We start from the raw sequence: 14449 nt of genomic DNA on the forward strand, positions 1-14449 counted from the left end.
TTACAACCTTTTAGAGCCGTAGACTGTATTTGTAAGATGGACAAACCCTCCTCACCCCCATCCATATTTTTCTGAAGAGCTGAACTGAAGCCCAGTGGGCAGTGGCCCCCACCGCCATCTTGGCCATGTCACGGGTCTCGTCACTCCTGGAAAGAGAAAATGGAGCTGAGGGCGGGGGCAGATGATTGACACCCATCAATCTCTGAGTTAACGTAGCTACGAGCTAACCAAAGCTAATGGAGGTTGTTGGGTGCTTTCAGCCAGAAAACTGCAGTGGAGTGACTTTGGTGCCCTCTGCCTTCTAGGCTGTAACGCTTTTCACTTGAGACCAGGGCAGAGGCCTTCCCTAGAGCAAGCAGGAGGGCAAGCTGCTAGAGCTAGCACCAACAGTTGTCAGTCAAAATGACACACCCCTAATTATTCATAAATTCGAGGTTAAACACATCTAAATGGATGAGTTACATCTCATAACCTATTAAACCTAAAATGTTTTTTGAACCAGGCTGTAAACATGTTTATTCCTGCTGTGAAGCTGGCGTTTTTAACATGGGAGTCAACTTGCTCCTTTCTGGAGCCACCCCCTAGTGGATGAGAGGAGAACTGCAATTTCCGTCCCAACTTTTGGCAGACGGAGTTTGCCCTTGTTTAGAACTGGTCTTAGTTGTTTTGTGTGTCTGATCTAACAGTGACGAGTGAGCTGGTAATGCTGAGTCTGGACCTGGTGAAAACCAGGCTGTCTGTCATGAGCATGGAGATGAGGAAGAACTTCATCCAGGTTATTCTTACCTCTCTGATTGAAAAGTCTCCCGATCCCAAAATTCTCCGTGCCGTTGTCAAGATAGTAGAAGAGTGGGTGAAAAACAATTCTCCCATGGCTGCCAACCAGGTGAGGATGCGTTTTATTCCTAAAAATGCTCACATTCCAGGGATTTTTGTTCTTTTTCTTTTTCTATTCCTTTTCCTTGACCGTTCCATGACAGCCTTCACTGTGACTGACAACCTGTTTCCTCTCAGATGCCAAACCTGCGTGAGAAGTCCATCTTGCTAGTGAAGATGATGACCTACATAGAGAAACGTTTCCCAGATGAACTTGAGTTAAACGCCCAGTTCCTGGACCTCGTTAATTACGTCTACAGGTAATTACTGCCATTCATCACGTAGCCAAACGGCCAAGCCGCTGACGGCAGGCCGCCCTTGCATCCATTTTATCATGAGTGATGAAGGTCAGGAGGCTGAGTCAGGAGGAGGGTTTTGAATCCTCATCAGTGATGGGTTTGTTATTTTACAAAAGATTTAATTGGAGATTCAAAAGGAGACAAAAAAGGTCAAATTTAGGGATGACCCGATCAGGTTTTTTTGCCCTCGAGTCCGAGTCATTTGATTTTGAGAATTTGCCGATACAGAGTCCCAATCCGATACTTTTGATACATAAAAAAATAAAGAAAAGGAAGAAACAGTTCCAGAATGTTCCTTATTTTTTATTTAATTACCTTTTTAATTTAATTTTTAACAACAGATCACTTCTGTGAGGTAGCTTGAACAATCAAGTAATAAATAACATAAATTCTTCACTTTTGGACTTTATTGCAAATATAAAAAGTCTAATATAAAAACAGATCGCACTTCAGCTTAAAATAGCTGGCAGGGGGCTATTTTGCCTCGGCCCCCAAAATGCTTAGATACGCCCCTGGGCATGGGACGGAGTTTTGAAGATGATCTGAATCGTATCATCTATATAAATACTACATGCTGGTAAGTTATTGCTTTATACAGGTACATACGTGTAGTGGGGTAAATCTACCTATGTTTTATTTTTTTGAAAACTTTGTTTTATTTTCTTGGTTTTTATTTTCCTATCTTCTGTCCTGTCTGTCTCTGATCTTCCTGCATCTCCCAGTCCTCCAGAAACACTCCTGCCTGCTTCCTTCTTTTTCACCTCACAAGTAACTTTTTAACTAGCAGATCAAGTTGATCTAATGACCGCAAAAAAAGTGGAGTGTGTGCTGCGCTGCCCGGCTGCGCCAGTGACGAGCGCTGCAGCGCGAGCACGTCCACACGTCATGCTCAAATACAGACAGAACTTACCAGGGGGGAAATGAACGGACACAAATGACTGTGTGTTAATTATGTAATTTTTGGTGACGCCACTTAGAAACTTAGAAAATGTTACTGTGGCCGTGTGCAGAACGCAGCTGGAGTTCATGAGTAATCAGCTGTCTGCCTGCCGCTCTCTGCATCTCTGCTCAGAAGAATCCCCGCTACGCTGAGTCCATATAAACAATATAATATAGGTAGAAACTGATCTCTTTTGTGCTCCTTCTGGGTGTGCAAGTTAAGGGCATCAGGGGAGCCTGACAACCTTTAAGGAGAACCAAGTAGCTCTCCTGTAATTTGAACCCAGTATCCGAGTCCGGATCAGTCTGAAACCACGTGATCGGGGCCGACTTCCAATCATGTGATCGGATTGGGACATCCCTAGTAAAATCCCTTATTGGTTGATAGTTACAGGAGTTGAAAATAGCAGAAAGCTCAGGTCAGAGAAAGTAGATGGTTTTGCTGATAGTTGTTCCAAAGTTCATCAAGGGGTCACCGTAAAGCCAGAACTCAGACGACTCGTCACTGATCGCCCAGAAGGTAGACGTCAGAGCTGCTTTCTGCCCACTGTCCATCAGAGCATATCTCTCTCTCTCTCTCTCTCTCTCTCTCTCTCTCTCTCTCTCTCTCTCTCTCTCTCTCTCTTTCTCTTTCTCTTTCTCTTTCTCTTTCTCTCTCTCTCTCTCTCTCTCTCTCTCTCTCTCTCTCTCTCTCTCTCTCTCTCTCTCTCTCTCACAGACAGACAGACAGACAGACAGACAGACAGACAGACAGACAGACAGACACACTTTTAATCATCACAATGTACTCTGGCTCCCCACCAGCTTATCGTGACCATGGACTTGTGCATAAATCCAGGGTGGAGATCATGTGATCACAATGGGATGATAAAGCAGCCGTGATGGATCAAAGGCACACATCTGGACGATGGACAGCTGCTGTAGCTGAGTATCGTCCAGATGTGTGCCTTTGGCCATTTCTTACTGTTGCTGCCAGTAGTTCAATTCAATGTTTTTAAACACTAGCTACAGATTTTCCTGTGAAAGAAGCAGTTCTTACTTCAGGTGTTTTCAATAGAAACGACTAGTTTAGAAGAAAATAGACACTTAAAAAGTAAACAAGATGAATTATTGCTAAGTTCTAAAAAATATATATATATAAAACTAATTTAAAACACCAAATGGGACAAATGGACGTACATTTGGCAACTGAGCCCAAAACTAATTGTGGAAGAGAAGTGAAAGAAACTTTAGATGAAGCAATTTGATTTTTTCAGTTGTTTATTTACCAGATTTTCCAGACTATAAGTCGCACTTTTTTACATAGTCTGGCCGGTCATGCGACTTATACACCAAAGTGACTTATATACCAAATTATGTATACCGCGCTGCTGCGGGCCGACTCCGGTCCAGGTTTCAGCTCCTCTGCCCCACTGGGAGGATTTGAAACACCGCCATCCTCTGCTGGAGACCGTGGCGTGCTGCTGCGCCCTGGTAGTTTATTCTGTTATTGTTACTTGTACTTGTCTTGCAATGTGAAATGCTTGGTCTCAGATTTTGTAAGAAAAATAATAAAATTTCCCCTCAAAATGCGACTTATAGTCCAGTGCGACTCATATGTGTTTTTTCTTCTTATACATTTTATGACTGGTGCGACTTATACTCCGGAAAATACGGTAATAATGAAATGTCTCTGACCTGAATCGATTGTTAATATTACGGTTTAGTTTTTAAACCCCTGGCAGTAGTAAGGGTTTTGCTAACCTGTTTGCCCTTCTGCCCATCTCCTCAGGGATGAGAGCCTTTCAGGAAGTGACATCACATCCAAGCTGGAGCCAGCTTTCCTCTCAGGGCTTCGCTGCACTCAGCCTTTAATCAGGGCCAAGTTTTTTGAGGTGTTTGATGCCTCCATGAAGCGCCGTGTCTACGAGAGGCTGCTCTACATCAGCTGTTCTCAGAACTGGGAGGCGATGGGCAGCCACTTCTGGATCAAACAGTGCATTGAGGTAAACATCAAAAGCTCTTTATGCCATTGAATTGATTGTGCTGTTGACTCACTGCACAAATTCTTTCTTTCTCCCTTTGAGGTTGTCAAAGCGTTCACATGTCATTTACTCCTGCTTTGCATTTTGCACCTGTTTCTGTTTGAAAGTTGCTGCTGGCGGTGTGTGAACAAAACACCATCATCGACACCAGCTGCCAGGGATCCATGCTGCCTTCTATCACTAATGTCATCAACCTGGCTGACAGCCACGACCGGGCTGCCTTCGCCATGGCGACGCACGTCAAGCAGGAGCCACGTGAAAGGGAAAACAGCGAGACCAAAGAAGAGGTGGAGCTCACACACAAACACTCCTGACTATGTGTTTCTCACCAGTTATCCCATTAGAATCGAGGCATAAGGAGAGCCTAGTTTAATGATGAAACCCGTTATCACTCACTGAGAAGTGGACGGTTTTTACTGTCTGACAGGAAGTGGAGATTGACATAGAGTTGGCACCAAGTGACCAGACAGCCATTCCTAAAACCAAGGAGCAGGCTGAAAGAGACACGGGCAACCAGCTGCACATGCTCACCAACCGCCATGACAAGTTCCTTGACTCATTACGGGAAGTAAAGGTAAGCTCTTATATAAACATATCTGGCTAATAAAAGGTATTCTATTAAGCATTTTTAATTCTATTAAAGCCATAAAATCAGGATTCTGCTACATGGCGGACACAGGGACACGGGCTGCTCTTTTTAGTATCACACCTGGCGTTCGCAGGCCTGTTTTACCCAGAAGCTGAGGCAAGCAGAGCAGTGATATTAGACCTGGATTAACCTGCTTCACACACTTTCTCTGTCACACCTCACTTGCTGTGTCACCAGCCCGCTCCTGGACCACCTGCTCTGAAACCTGATGACATTTACACCACCTGCCTGGCTTTGGTGGCTGCTGGAACGCTAAGGGCCAACACTGCAGACCAAGTGTGGCAGCATAATCAGATATGCACCCAGGAAGCTGCAGTCCTCCAGCTCTCAGCATAGCAGCTGCTGATGGAATAGACGCTTCACACAATGACGGGACATCAGAGTTAAATGATCAGCTGATACTGAAAATACATCTTTGTGCATTTGAACACAAAGCCATAAGCAGATCAGGATATCCCCAAAGCGATGTCTGACGAAGACGTTACTCCGAATGACTGACTAGTTCTCTCTGGGAGTTTTGATTCCGCTCTGAAGGCGGAGCTCCCACTCTGCTGCCACATCAGAGACTGGAATTGCCAGAGCCACTTCAATGCCTTTTCTGATTTCCTGTGGGAGAAAAAGTTCCTCGCTGTGGAGGGAAACACAGCGTTCCTTCACTCTGCAGAAATGGTGATGCGGCACCCTTCTTTTCTCCCACTGTGGTTGCAGACGCACCTCGTATTTGTAGCTCCTCCATGCTCTTCAGGAGTTTTATTTGGTCATGAGTCAGTGAGGAGAGCAGGATGACCCTTAAAGAGCAAGTCACCCCCTGCCAGAGTATTACTCCACTCCCACGTCCTGTTAGAAAAATGCAACAAATGCTTTTGCCTTGCAGACCGAGAGTGCGTAGCCGCTAACAAATACACACACACACACACACTGGCTCATGACGACATTGTGACATCATATGGTACCGGCTAACGTCCTAGGGTACCTCTTAGCCAATAGCGATGGCAAATTTAAATTCATATGCAGTTTACCTGACAACGGCACAACACTGACAGTTTTAGGCAGAAAATTCAAATTTTAACTAAAATGCACTAAAGTGCTAAACTATTGACTACACGTGTCTGCAGCACGATTAGACACGCGTTTATATAGTTTATCAGAAAAAATATGTTGATTTGGGGGTGACTTGCTCTTTAAGCCTGTTAATGAAGCTTCCATCAGCAGGGTTTTCCTTTTCACAACTAACTGAGAGACTTAAATAATGTTTGGGGTTAGGCGAGTGAAAATGTGTGTGTGTGTGTGTGTGTGTGTGTGTGTGCGCGTGCGTGCGTGTGCGCGCGCCATGGTGCTAGATTGATCCCATTATGGAAAAACTGGGTGATGGCAGAGTTGCTGTGATTGGTCACACAACAGGGGTTCTTCCCATGGCAAGATGAAGAGAAACAGTTCTGACTTTTTCTCTGGCAAGCAGTGAAACATTTTATTGGATGGTAAACGAGCTTTGATCTCCAGTTCTGTATAGTAGAATCTGATTTGTTGTTTTCCTTCTCTGTGTTAGACGGGAGCTCTACTGAACGCCCTCGTCCAGCTCTGTCACATCTGCACACCTCTGGCTGAGAAGAGCTGGGTTCAGCTCTTCCCTCGCCTCTGGAAGATCCTTTCTGACAGACAGCAACACGTGAGTGAACTATGCTACTCCTGCCTTGGCTCTCCCACATCAGTGAAAGAGTTTTTGTAGGAGGGGAATTTTTCCCAAAGATTTTCCTTCCTAAGCCAGAATCTGACTGGGCAACAACTAGTAGATGTAAAATAGCAAGAGAATTTGCTAATTTTACAGCAAATAATAATAAGAGCAAATGTCCTACATTCATGTAAAATTTGAGTAAGGTTCTTCTTAATTTTCTTGTTTCTGTTTGGTTGCAAAATGTTTTAAATGAGGATTTATTTGTTCAGAATTTATCTTCATTTTATTTTTGCTTTCGCTGCCTCTGCGGTTATCGGAGCTTTCCACCGAATGCACAAGCGTTGTGTAACTTCTGCAAAGAGTAGCATGCAGCAATTAGCTGCCGTAATGTTGGATGTGTGGATTTCCACCAGCTGTAAAGTGCTGCTTTAGGACGCTTCTCAGAAACGTAGGGATGCGCTACTTTTTAAGCGTTACACTTCCTGAACATGTCAAGCTCAGCAGTTCAGATTGGTTCAGACTGGAAGTCAAACACGAATGCAGTGTAAAACATCAGGAAACTTTCAAAATAAAAGTCACATGCAGAATTCCAGTATCTTAACTTGTAAAAAAAAAAAAAAAAAAGTATGCCATTGTCCTAAAGATTTTCCTTCTTAAGCCTCGTTCACCAGAGGAGCTGTGAAACCTCCGCAGCCGAGGTAAACGGAACAGAAAATCAACTACAGACCTTTTCGGATTCATGCTGTCATCGTTCTTCATGCTTGTTATCACGTGCTGTAATCATGCATGATCTTGCAAGTCTCCGGTCATTTCGTGACCTCACAGGTAGGGATGCACCGATCAGGTTTTTTGCTGCCGATCACCGATACCGATATAAAAGAATGCTGATCACCGATACCGATCATGTGGATTGGCCAGACATTTTCTACAACATTATAATGAGTGCTACAAACTACATAATCTGGGAATAAAGGAAATGTAACCTAATCTAAAATGGTCTGTATTAAGGTTGTCACGGTGTGAAAATTTAACCTCACGGTTATTGTGACCAAAATTACCACGGTTTTCGGTATTGTCGCGGTGTTTTTTTTAAACGTGCTACATTTTCACACAATTAAATAAACCCTGTATGTCAGGAAATATTGTCCTCAGTTTGTGTCTAAATTTTGCCTAAAATGTGTTATTTTGTAATTATGTTGTTTATTTGTTTACATTTTTTCCCTTTAGTCTTTAAAATACCAATATTTGCCCATAACTTCTTATTTTATGTCTGTTTGATGTCATCATTTAAAAATTTTAGTTCAGATGATACTCAGTACTCAAGTAGCCTTCTAATCAGATACTTTTTTACCCTTACTTGAGTAATAAACCCTATATCAGGAAAATATTGTCCTCGGTTTGTGTCCTTCCAGTGAGCTTTGCAGATGTGGGAAAATGTCATCAGGCAGTAATCATTGTTAAATTCATAATTATTCTCGGAGAGAGACCAACTCTTATCTGCCCCTGGGAGCCCCGTAATGCATAGCGTCATTTCAACATGGGGGTGTCCGCGACACGGTTTATATGCAGGTTGCGGCGCTGCGGCTGCTTTATATAGCGACTCGTTGCATTCTCCCTCAACCCAAATCCTCGGATCACGTATTTTAGCTAAAACGCTAACGTTAGCTTGCCTTGCGTTGACTATAGAGTTGTGGGTGATGGTCACGCAGATGTGTCATGAGATTTGAAGCGTTGCTGCCTTTCACAGACACTTTTTCTGCATGTGCTGCAACCAGGATAGCCGTCTTCTATGAACTCCCTCGGCATTCTTCAAATATCCAAAATATGCCCGTACTTCCGACTTTGTCTTCTTTGAGGGATAAAAAATGTCCTCCTGAGCGCTGCCGTCTCCTCCTTTGACCATTATTTCAGCTTTAGCTTCAAGAAAGTTTTGGTTGTAAACAACAAAGCGCGCATGTGCCACCGGTCCTGCAACTTCAGCCGATGATACGGTGGCTGGTAAGGGTCACCGCGCCGATACCACAGCCACAGTAAACTCACCAAGATAATATAGTTTTTTTTGTTAAAACAAGACGGTTATTATTATAGTCAACTTTTTTTTTTACCAGGGTTAACCGCTACACTGGTTACCGTGACAACCCTACCTGATCGGTCTGCTTTGATCTATTTTGAAAATTCCGATCAAAATTGATAGGGGCGCTATCGGCCGATTACGATCAAATGCCGATCCATCGGTGCATCCCTACTCACAGGACCAGCCGTATGGATGGCTTTTGCTATTGTCTGAAACGCTCCAGGTGGGAAGGGAGCTCATCCGGCTAAATACGTCCATTACGTTACGCACACATCTGGTGTGAAGGCCAATGGAGATGGGATGTATTTTCATAGGTTTCTGATTTGCTTCTAAAAGTCAGACTGAATTCTAGCAGCATTACAGTGCGATCCTGTAAGGTGAGGAACGTTCCAAAAGTTCAGTAACATTCTGTAAATTCTCCTGTGATCATGATTATAATCACAGATACAGGCAGTACTTATGTCCAAACAGCTCATCTTGTTTGGTTAGTTTCTGTTTTCCAACTTTTATTTAATTCCTGTATAAAAAAGTTTTTAGCAGCAAGCATCATATCAACACCATTAACCTGGAGCACACATGCGCTGCGCCACATCACGCCCGTACCCTCATTTTAAAAAGAAGCCAACCGCCAAAACATGGAGGAGGAGCTTATAAATGCTACTTGATTACAGTATTAATAACTTAAAAGTACTATTGATCTTAAAATATTCTAATAAATAACGTACTTACCCATTTTAAATGAATTACAGTCTCACAAAACACGATGATCTGATCACGTATAAACAAGAGACACTTTCCGCTTCCTGTTCTCAAGTCCCGCGTGATGCTGTCACTATTGCACGATTTTTCAAGAAGTGCTCATCGATTCCTGTGTGACCGTTTGACTTCCAAAACCGCGGCGCTTCCGTGGTACATCTGTCTTCTGTGTGCCCCAGGCCTTAGGAAGCATCCTATTCACTTGCTGTTCTGCTTAATGAGGACAGATTAATTTATGCCAAGTACAAAAAATTAAGCTAGTAATGAGTTTAACGAACCAGATGCACTTAAGAGTATTTTTGAATTCACGGGGAGACCTTGATTTTAGTGATTGAACTCTTGAACACCTGACAGATGCAGCGACCTGTAAGAGTCAGAATAATATCACAAATATCCCTCGTGTGTTCTAACCAAGCCCTCACAATGCGGGTCTGAAATTGAGGCCAATGCGGAAGTGAAATAAATTGCAGTTACACCCTCATCCGCTGGGGGCTGGTGTCAGAAGCGAGCAAATCCTCATTGACTCCCATGTTAAAAATACCAATTTCACAGCAGAAATAAACATGCTTACAGCCTGGTACCAAAACAAGTTTTTGGTTTAATTGATCTAGTTTACACTCATGACAACTCTGAGGGGGGAGAATTTTTTCTCACTCTTCTGTTTAAGTGTATTAAAAGCCTAAAATTCTGTATAATTAATGAGCATCAGACCCACGTGACCGCAGAGCTAGCTCCGTGGAAAGGCCTCAGTAGCTTCAGTCTGAGCCTCGGTCTCGCCTGAAAACTGTTCCACGATTTTTAATCTCTGAACGTAGACCATTAGTTGTAGTGTTTGTGTATTCTTTTTGGATATTATTTGTGCAATTGTTGGACAAATGACTTGCTGTGGCATTAATTGCACTAATAGAGCGTCCAAGGAGTCTCCACTTGATATTTTTTTTTTGGTAAGTAAAATTATATTTATGTATTTTAGGTCACTGCCGCTCTTGCACTAGCTGAGCTTATCAAAGTAGCTAGCTAAATACCATTTTAACATGTACTGTTTAACCATGAAATTTAGATGTAATACGGTAAAATAATTAATAGGGTATATGTCGATGGGTGTAAAACCATGGTAAAACCTAAAACCCAGTGCATTTAACATAAAAATGGGTTGAAATATGACTGAGCTCTCGGAGAGAGACTTCTGTGTTCCATTCTTCCACCCGGTTCTCCCCAGCGGTCAGCCCGGCGCATCTCTGACCGCTTCGGCGCCTGGCTGCTGTGTGGGCTGACCGCTTGTGGAGCTCTCCGACTCGGAGAGAGACCTGACCACAGAAATACTGCAGCTCAGATTTTGTAAGGAAAATAATAAAATTTCCCCCAAAATGTGACTTATAGTCCAGTGTGACTTATGTATGTTTTTTTTCTTCTTCATTATACATTTTGTGGCTGGTGCGACTTATACTCCGGAGTGACTTATAGTCCGGAAAATACGGTACATTAAAATATTGAAAACTTGCTCACAGGAAAATATATTTTCATTAAGTAAATAACTTTTAAACTTACCAATTTAATACTTTTTTAATCACAGAAAGATATTTTTCATGAAAAAGTGCCGCAAACCTCCACACAAACTCTGTGTGAGCGTCAGGTTGCTGGTGTTCCACAGAGATAGCTCCGGTTGTAGCTAGGTAGCTACCTCCATTAGCTTAGCTCCCAGCTCCGCGTTAGCTTTGGATTAGCTTCAAGTTAGCTTGTAGCTAGTTCGACCGGGTGTCGTCATTTGATCCCAGCCTTACAGCCCCACCCTCAGCTCCACCTCCCTTCCCTTTTGTGGAATTGTCTGGGCTTGACGGAACCTGTGACACGGTCAAAATGGCGGTGGTGGCCACCTCCCATTTTTCCTCAAAAACATGTTATTGGAGTCTATGGAAACCCATTGTCCATATATATATATATATATATATATATATATATATATATATATATATATTATATGCCGATGGTTCAGACTGATGCCTTTTTTTTATCACTCTGTACCCACGGGTTAGCTGTTACAGGGGAGCGATGGAACGGCATTCTCTCCTTAGGGAGGAATCTGATGATATGTTGGCATTCTGCACACACACCCCTAATTAAAGAGGCCATCCAAACAGCACTGACTCACTGCTGTCCACAGGCAAGCTAAATTATATTAATCACTGATACTTCGGTGTGCCAGTCATGATTTTAGGAGCACTAGCTTCATGATCATGCTTAAACATCTATTGTATACATATGCAGCGTTCTAAATGCATAGAGTGGCCATCTGCTGGTAAAGCGTTTACATATAGAATAGGCTTTTCAGTCTCCGCTTGGCTTCTTGCAAGTACACGTTTCATTTATTTAAAACTGAGCCCAAAGGTTGAAATAGCTTTTGCAGTTTAATATTTGATACTCTGAACTATAAATAATTTGTATGACACATATTGGTGACTCTTGTAAAAAATTAATGAGCCCCAAGCAACTTGTTGGTTCTTTCTTGTGGTCTAAAATGTGTCATCCGTCCCTTCCCAGTTCTCTTTGACGTCTCTGTTCCTGTTTCACGGCTCCCTTACTGGAAAATGGCATAATGTTGCATCCCGCAATGCAACTAAACGCCTTCATCAATATGCCACATGACTGAAGTGCAGTTAAAGTAAAGAAAGGGTATCTGTTGTTGAGGAGCTCTTTGTCCTCCTCAGGCTTTGTCTGGTGAAATGAGCCCTTTCCTGTGCAGCGGCAGCCACCAGGCCCAGAGGGACTGCCAGCCCAGCGCCCTGAACTGCTTTGTGGAGGCCATGTCTCAGTGTGTGCCTCCCATTCCCATCCGCCCCTGTGTTCTGAAGTACTTGGGTAAGACTCACAACCTCTGGCTACGCTCCACCCTCATGCTGGAGCAGCAGGCCTTTGAAAAGGGCCTGAGTCTGCACAGTAAACCCAAGCAGAGCACAGAGTTTTACGAACAAGAGAGCATCACGCCCCCACAGCAGGTAAAGTGTTCTTCAAGGCCGTTTAAACAGCATCACTCATTCATAATTTTCTTTCAAATTTGGCATTATTTCTGTAACAAAGATTGCTGTTTAAAAAAAAAAGATTTTACTTTTCTGCAATCATTCTGCTCTCTTTTTGTAGGAGATTTTGGACTCCCTAGCCGAGCTCTACTCTCTGCTGCAAGAGGAGGACATGTGGGCGGGTTTATGGCAGAAGAGGTGCAAGTTTCCCGAGACGGCAACAGCTATTGCCTACGAGCAGCATGGCTTCTTTGAACAGGTGAGAAAAACCTTCCAGTTGATTTAAGTTTATATTTCTAATAGTCGTTTCAAGCTGCAGCAGCTCATTTCAGCTGCCCTACAATAAATCTAGCTTAAGAAACTTAATTATTCAGCTTGATGGATATTTAGGAGAATGTATTGTATTTGCTTTATTACAGAGAGAGGTGTTTGTTTTTAACATCTATCGAGTCTGATGTGTGTGGTTTTTTTTTTAGGCCCAGGAAAGCTATGAAAAGGCAATGGAAAAGGCTAGGAAAGAGCATGAAAGGAGCAATGTCTCTCCGGCGATTTTCCCAGAGTACCAGCTGTGGGAGGACCACTGGATACGGTAGGATTTTCTAAACAACAAGATTTTACCCTTAAACTTGTTTAGCTGATAAAATCACCCCGATACCAGAGTCGTTCTCCAGCCACGTTTCCTTTTTGACAAATGTGCCAAAAGGAGGCGTTGCCTGGTGGAACAAGAAGGTGGCGCTATGGCAGTATCAAAGGCTGGCCCCCAGCCACCCTTCTGAGATCCTTGATCAGAGAATCAAGCCTCTAACAAACACACACCCCACTCAGACGGAGAAACAGCAGCACACGTCCTAGTCCGTGCTGGTATGGTAGGAACTTCAGGGTCTGAATGATTGTCCCAGTCTGTCCCTGTTAGTGATGCTGGGGGGAAAGCATTGCTAGGCCTTGGCTGCTTTTATACCTCACAGAGGCAGGGGCGCTGATTTCACTTACTGACTAACGCCATAAATCACCGCTCAGCCTATAGCGATGTCTGATTCAAATTCAGACAGGGACAGACTGAAGAGGGCGCCACACCGACGGTTTTAAGCTGAATATTTAAATTTAAATAAGATTTACTAAACAGACAAAATAATAACTGCAAGTGACTAAGGCACTATTAGACACTCATTTATAGTTCATCAGTAAAAAAAATCAACCTGCTGTTTAAGTGGGTGAAAACTTTGTTTACAGCAGCTAAATGACACAAAAACACTAAAATTATAACAGCTTCTGATCTCCTTGTGTCATCTGCAGCTGTTCTAAGGAGCTGAACCAGTGGGAGCCCCTGACCGAATACGGCCAGTCTAAAGGTCACTCTAACCCTTATTTAGTGCTGGAATGCGCCTGGAGGGTGTCCAATTGGGCTGCTATGAAGGAGGCTTTGGTGCAGGTGAGAAAACATGATGTGTTGTGCTTCTGTGCACATATATGTGTCGTTAGTGTCTCCTGGAGACAGTGAGGACAGTATTTGATAGAAAGTGGTAAAACCAAATCCAGCCCCTATAGAGCTCTGGCAGTTGACGTCACGTTTCTTGGCATGCAACAGTTCAAATCTAAATGGCGCCATATTGGCAGGCAGAAGGCCGCAGCTGGGCTATTTGTTATTGTCAGAAAACTCAATCAAATTGGAAATATGGTAGATTCCTGTTGTGCCCCAGGATGCCAGAACAGACGCAGACAACATAAGGGAAAAGTCTTCTACAGGATTCCCCAAGATCCGGAGCGCCGCAAACGTTGGATCATTGTAATAAAACGCGTTAGTGACCGGGCTGAAATGAAACTGTGGGACCCCGAGAGTAAAGGTTTTCACTTATGCAGCGACCACTTCATATCAGGTACTTAAACCAACGTTTCCTCAACTGTGTATGGTATTTATTTTAAATGCTTTTATTATGATTCTTAGTGGGCTTCCTAAACTTATGTTGGCATGGCTTTTTCTGTCTTATTACTCATAGCAACAAGTAAACATCACGTAAAACGTTGCCTCGTGAGTTCTGCGTGCTGCCGTTTACGTGTTTTATGATCACAGCAATTAACCGGCTAAGCTGTATTTAATTTTTAAGCAATGGTTGATCAATTTTCAGATCACACATAAAAAGCACTTTGG

The 14449-nt window shown here is 43.2% G+C and overlaps 1 protein-coding gene across 3 annotated transcripts in view; it reads left to right on the forward strand.

Annotated features, from left to right (window-relative positions):
- trrap (transformation/transcription domain-associated protein) overlaps positions 1-14449 on the forward strand; it is a 120574-nt gene that overhangs the window by 61308 nt on the left and 44817 nt on the right. For all 3 annotated transcript variants that reach the window (XM_015963552.3, XM_015963551.3, XM_015963553.3), the window contains 10 exons: positions 687-886; positions 1015-1136; positions 3886-4099; positions 4246-4425; positions 4566-4712; positions 6334-6453; positions 11995-12282; positions 12425-12562; positions 12780-12892; positions 13597-13732. In XM_015963552.3, the coding sequence (XP_015819038.1) occupies positions 687-886; positions 1015-1136; positions 3886-4099; positions 4246-4425; positions 4566-4712; positions 6334-6453; positions 11995-12282; positions 12425-12562; positions 12780-12892; positions 13597-13732 (1658 nt within the window). The remainder of the gene's footprint in view (positions 1-686; positions 887-1014; positions 1137-3885; positions 4100-4245; positions 4426-4565; positions 4713-6333; positions 6454-11994; positions 12283-12424; positions 12563-12779; positions 12893-13596; positions 13733-14449) is intronic.

The sequence above is a fragment of the Nothobranchius furzeri genome, chromosome 16 (genome assembly GCF_043380555.1).
Source record: "Nothobranchius furzeri strain GRZ-AD chromosome 16, NfurGRZ-RIMD1, whole genome shotgun sequence".
Classification (NCBI taxonomy): Eukaryota; Metazoa; Chordata; class Actinopteri; order Cyprinodontiformes; family Nothobranchiidae; genus Nothobranchius; species Nothobranchius furzeri.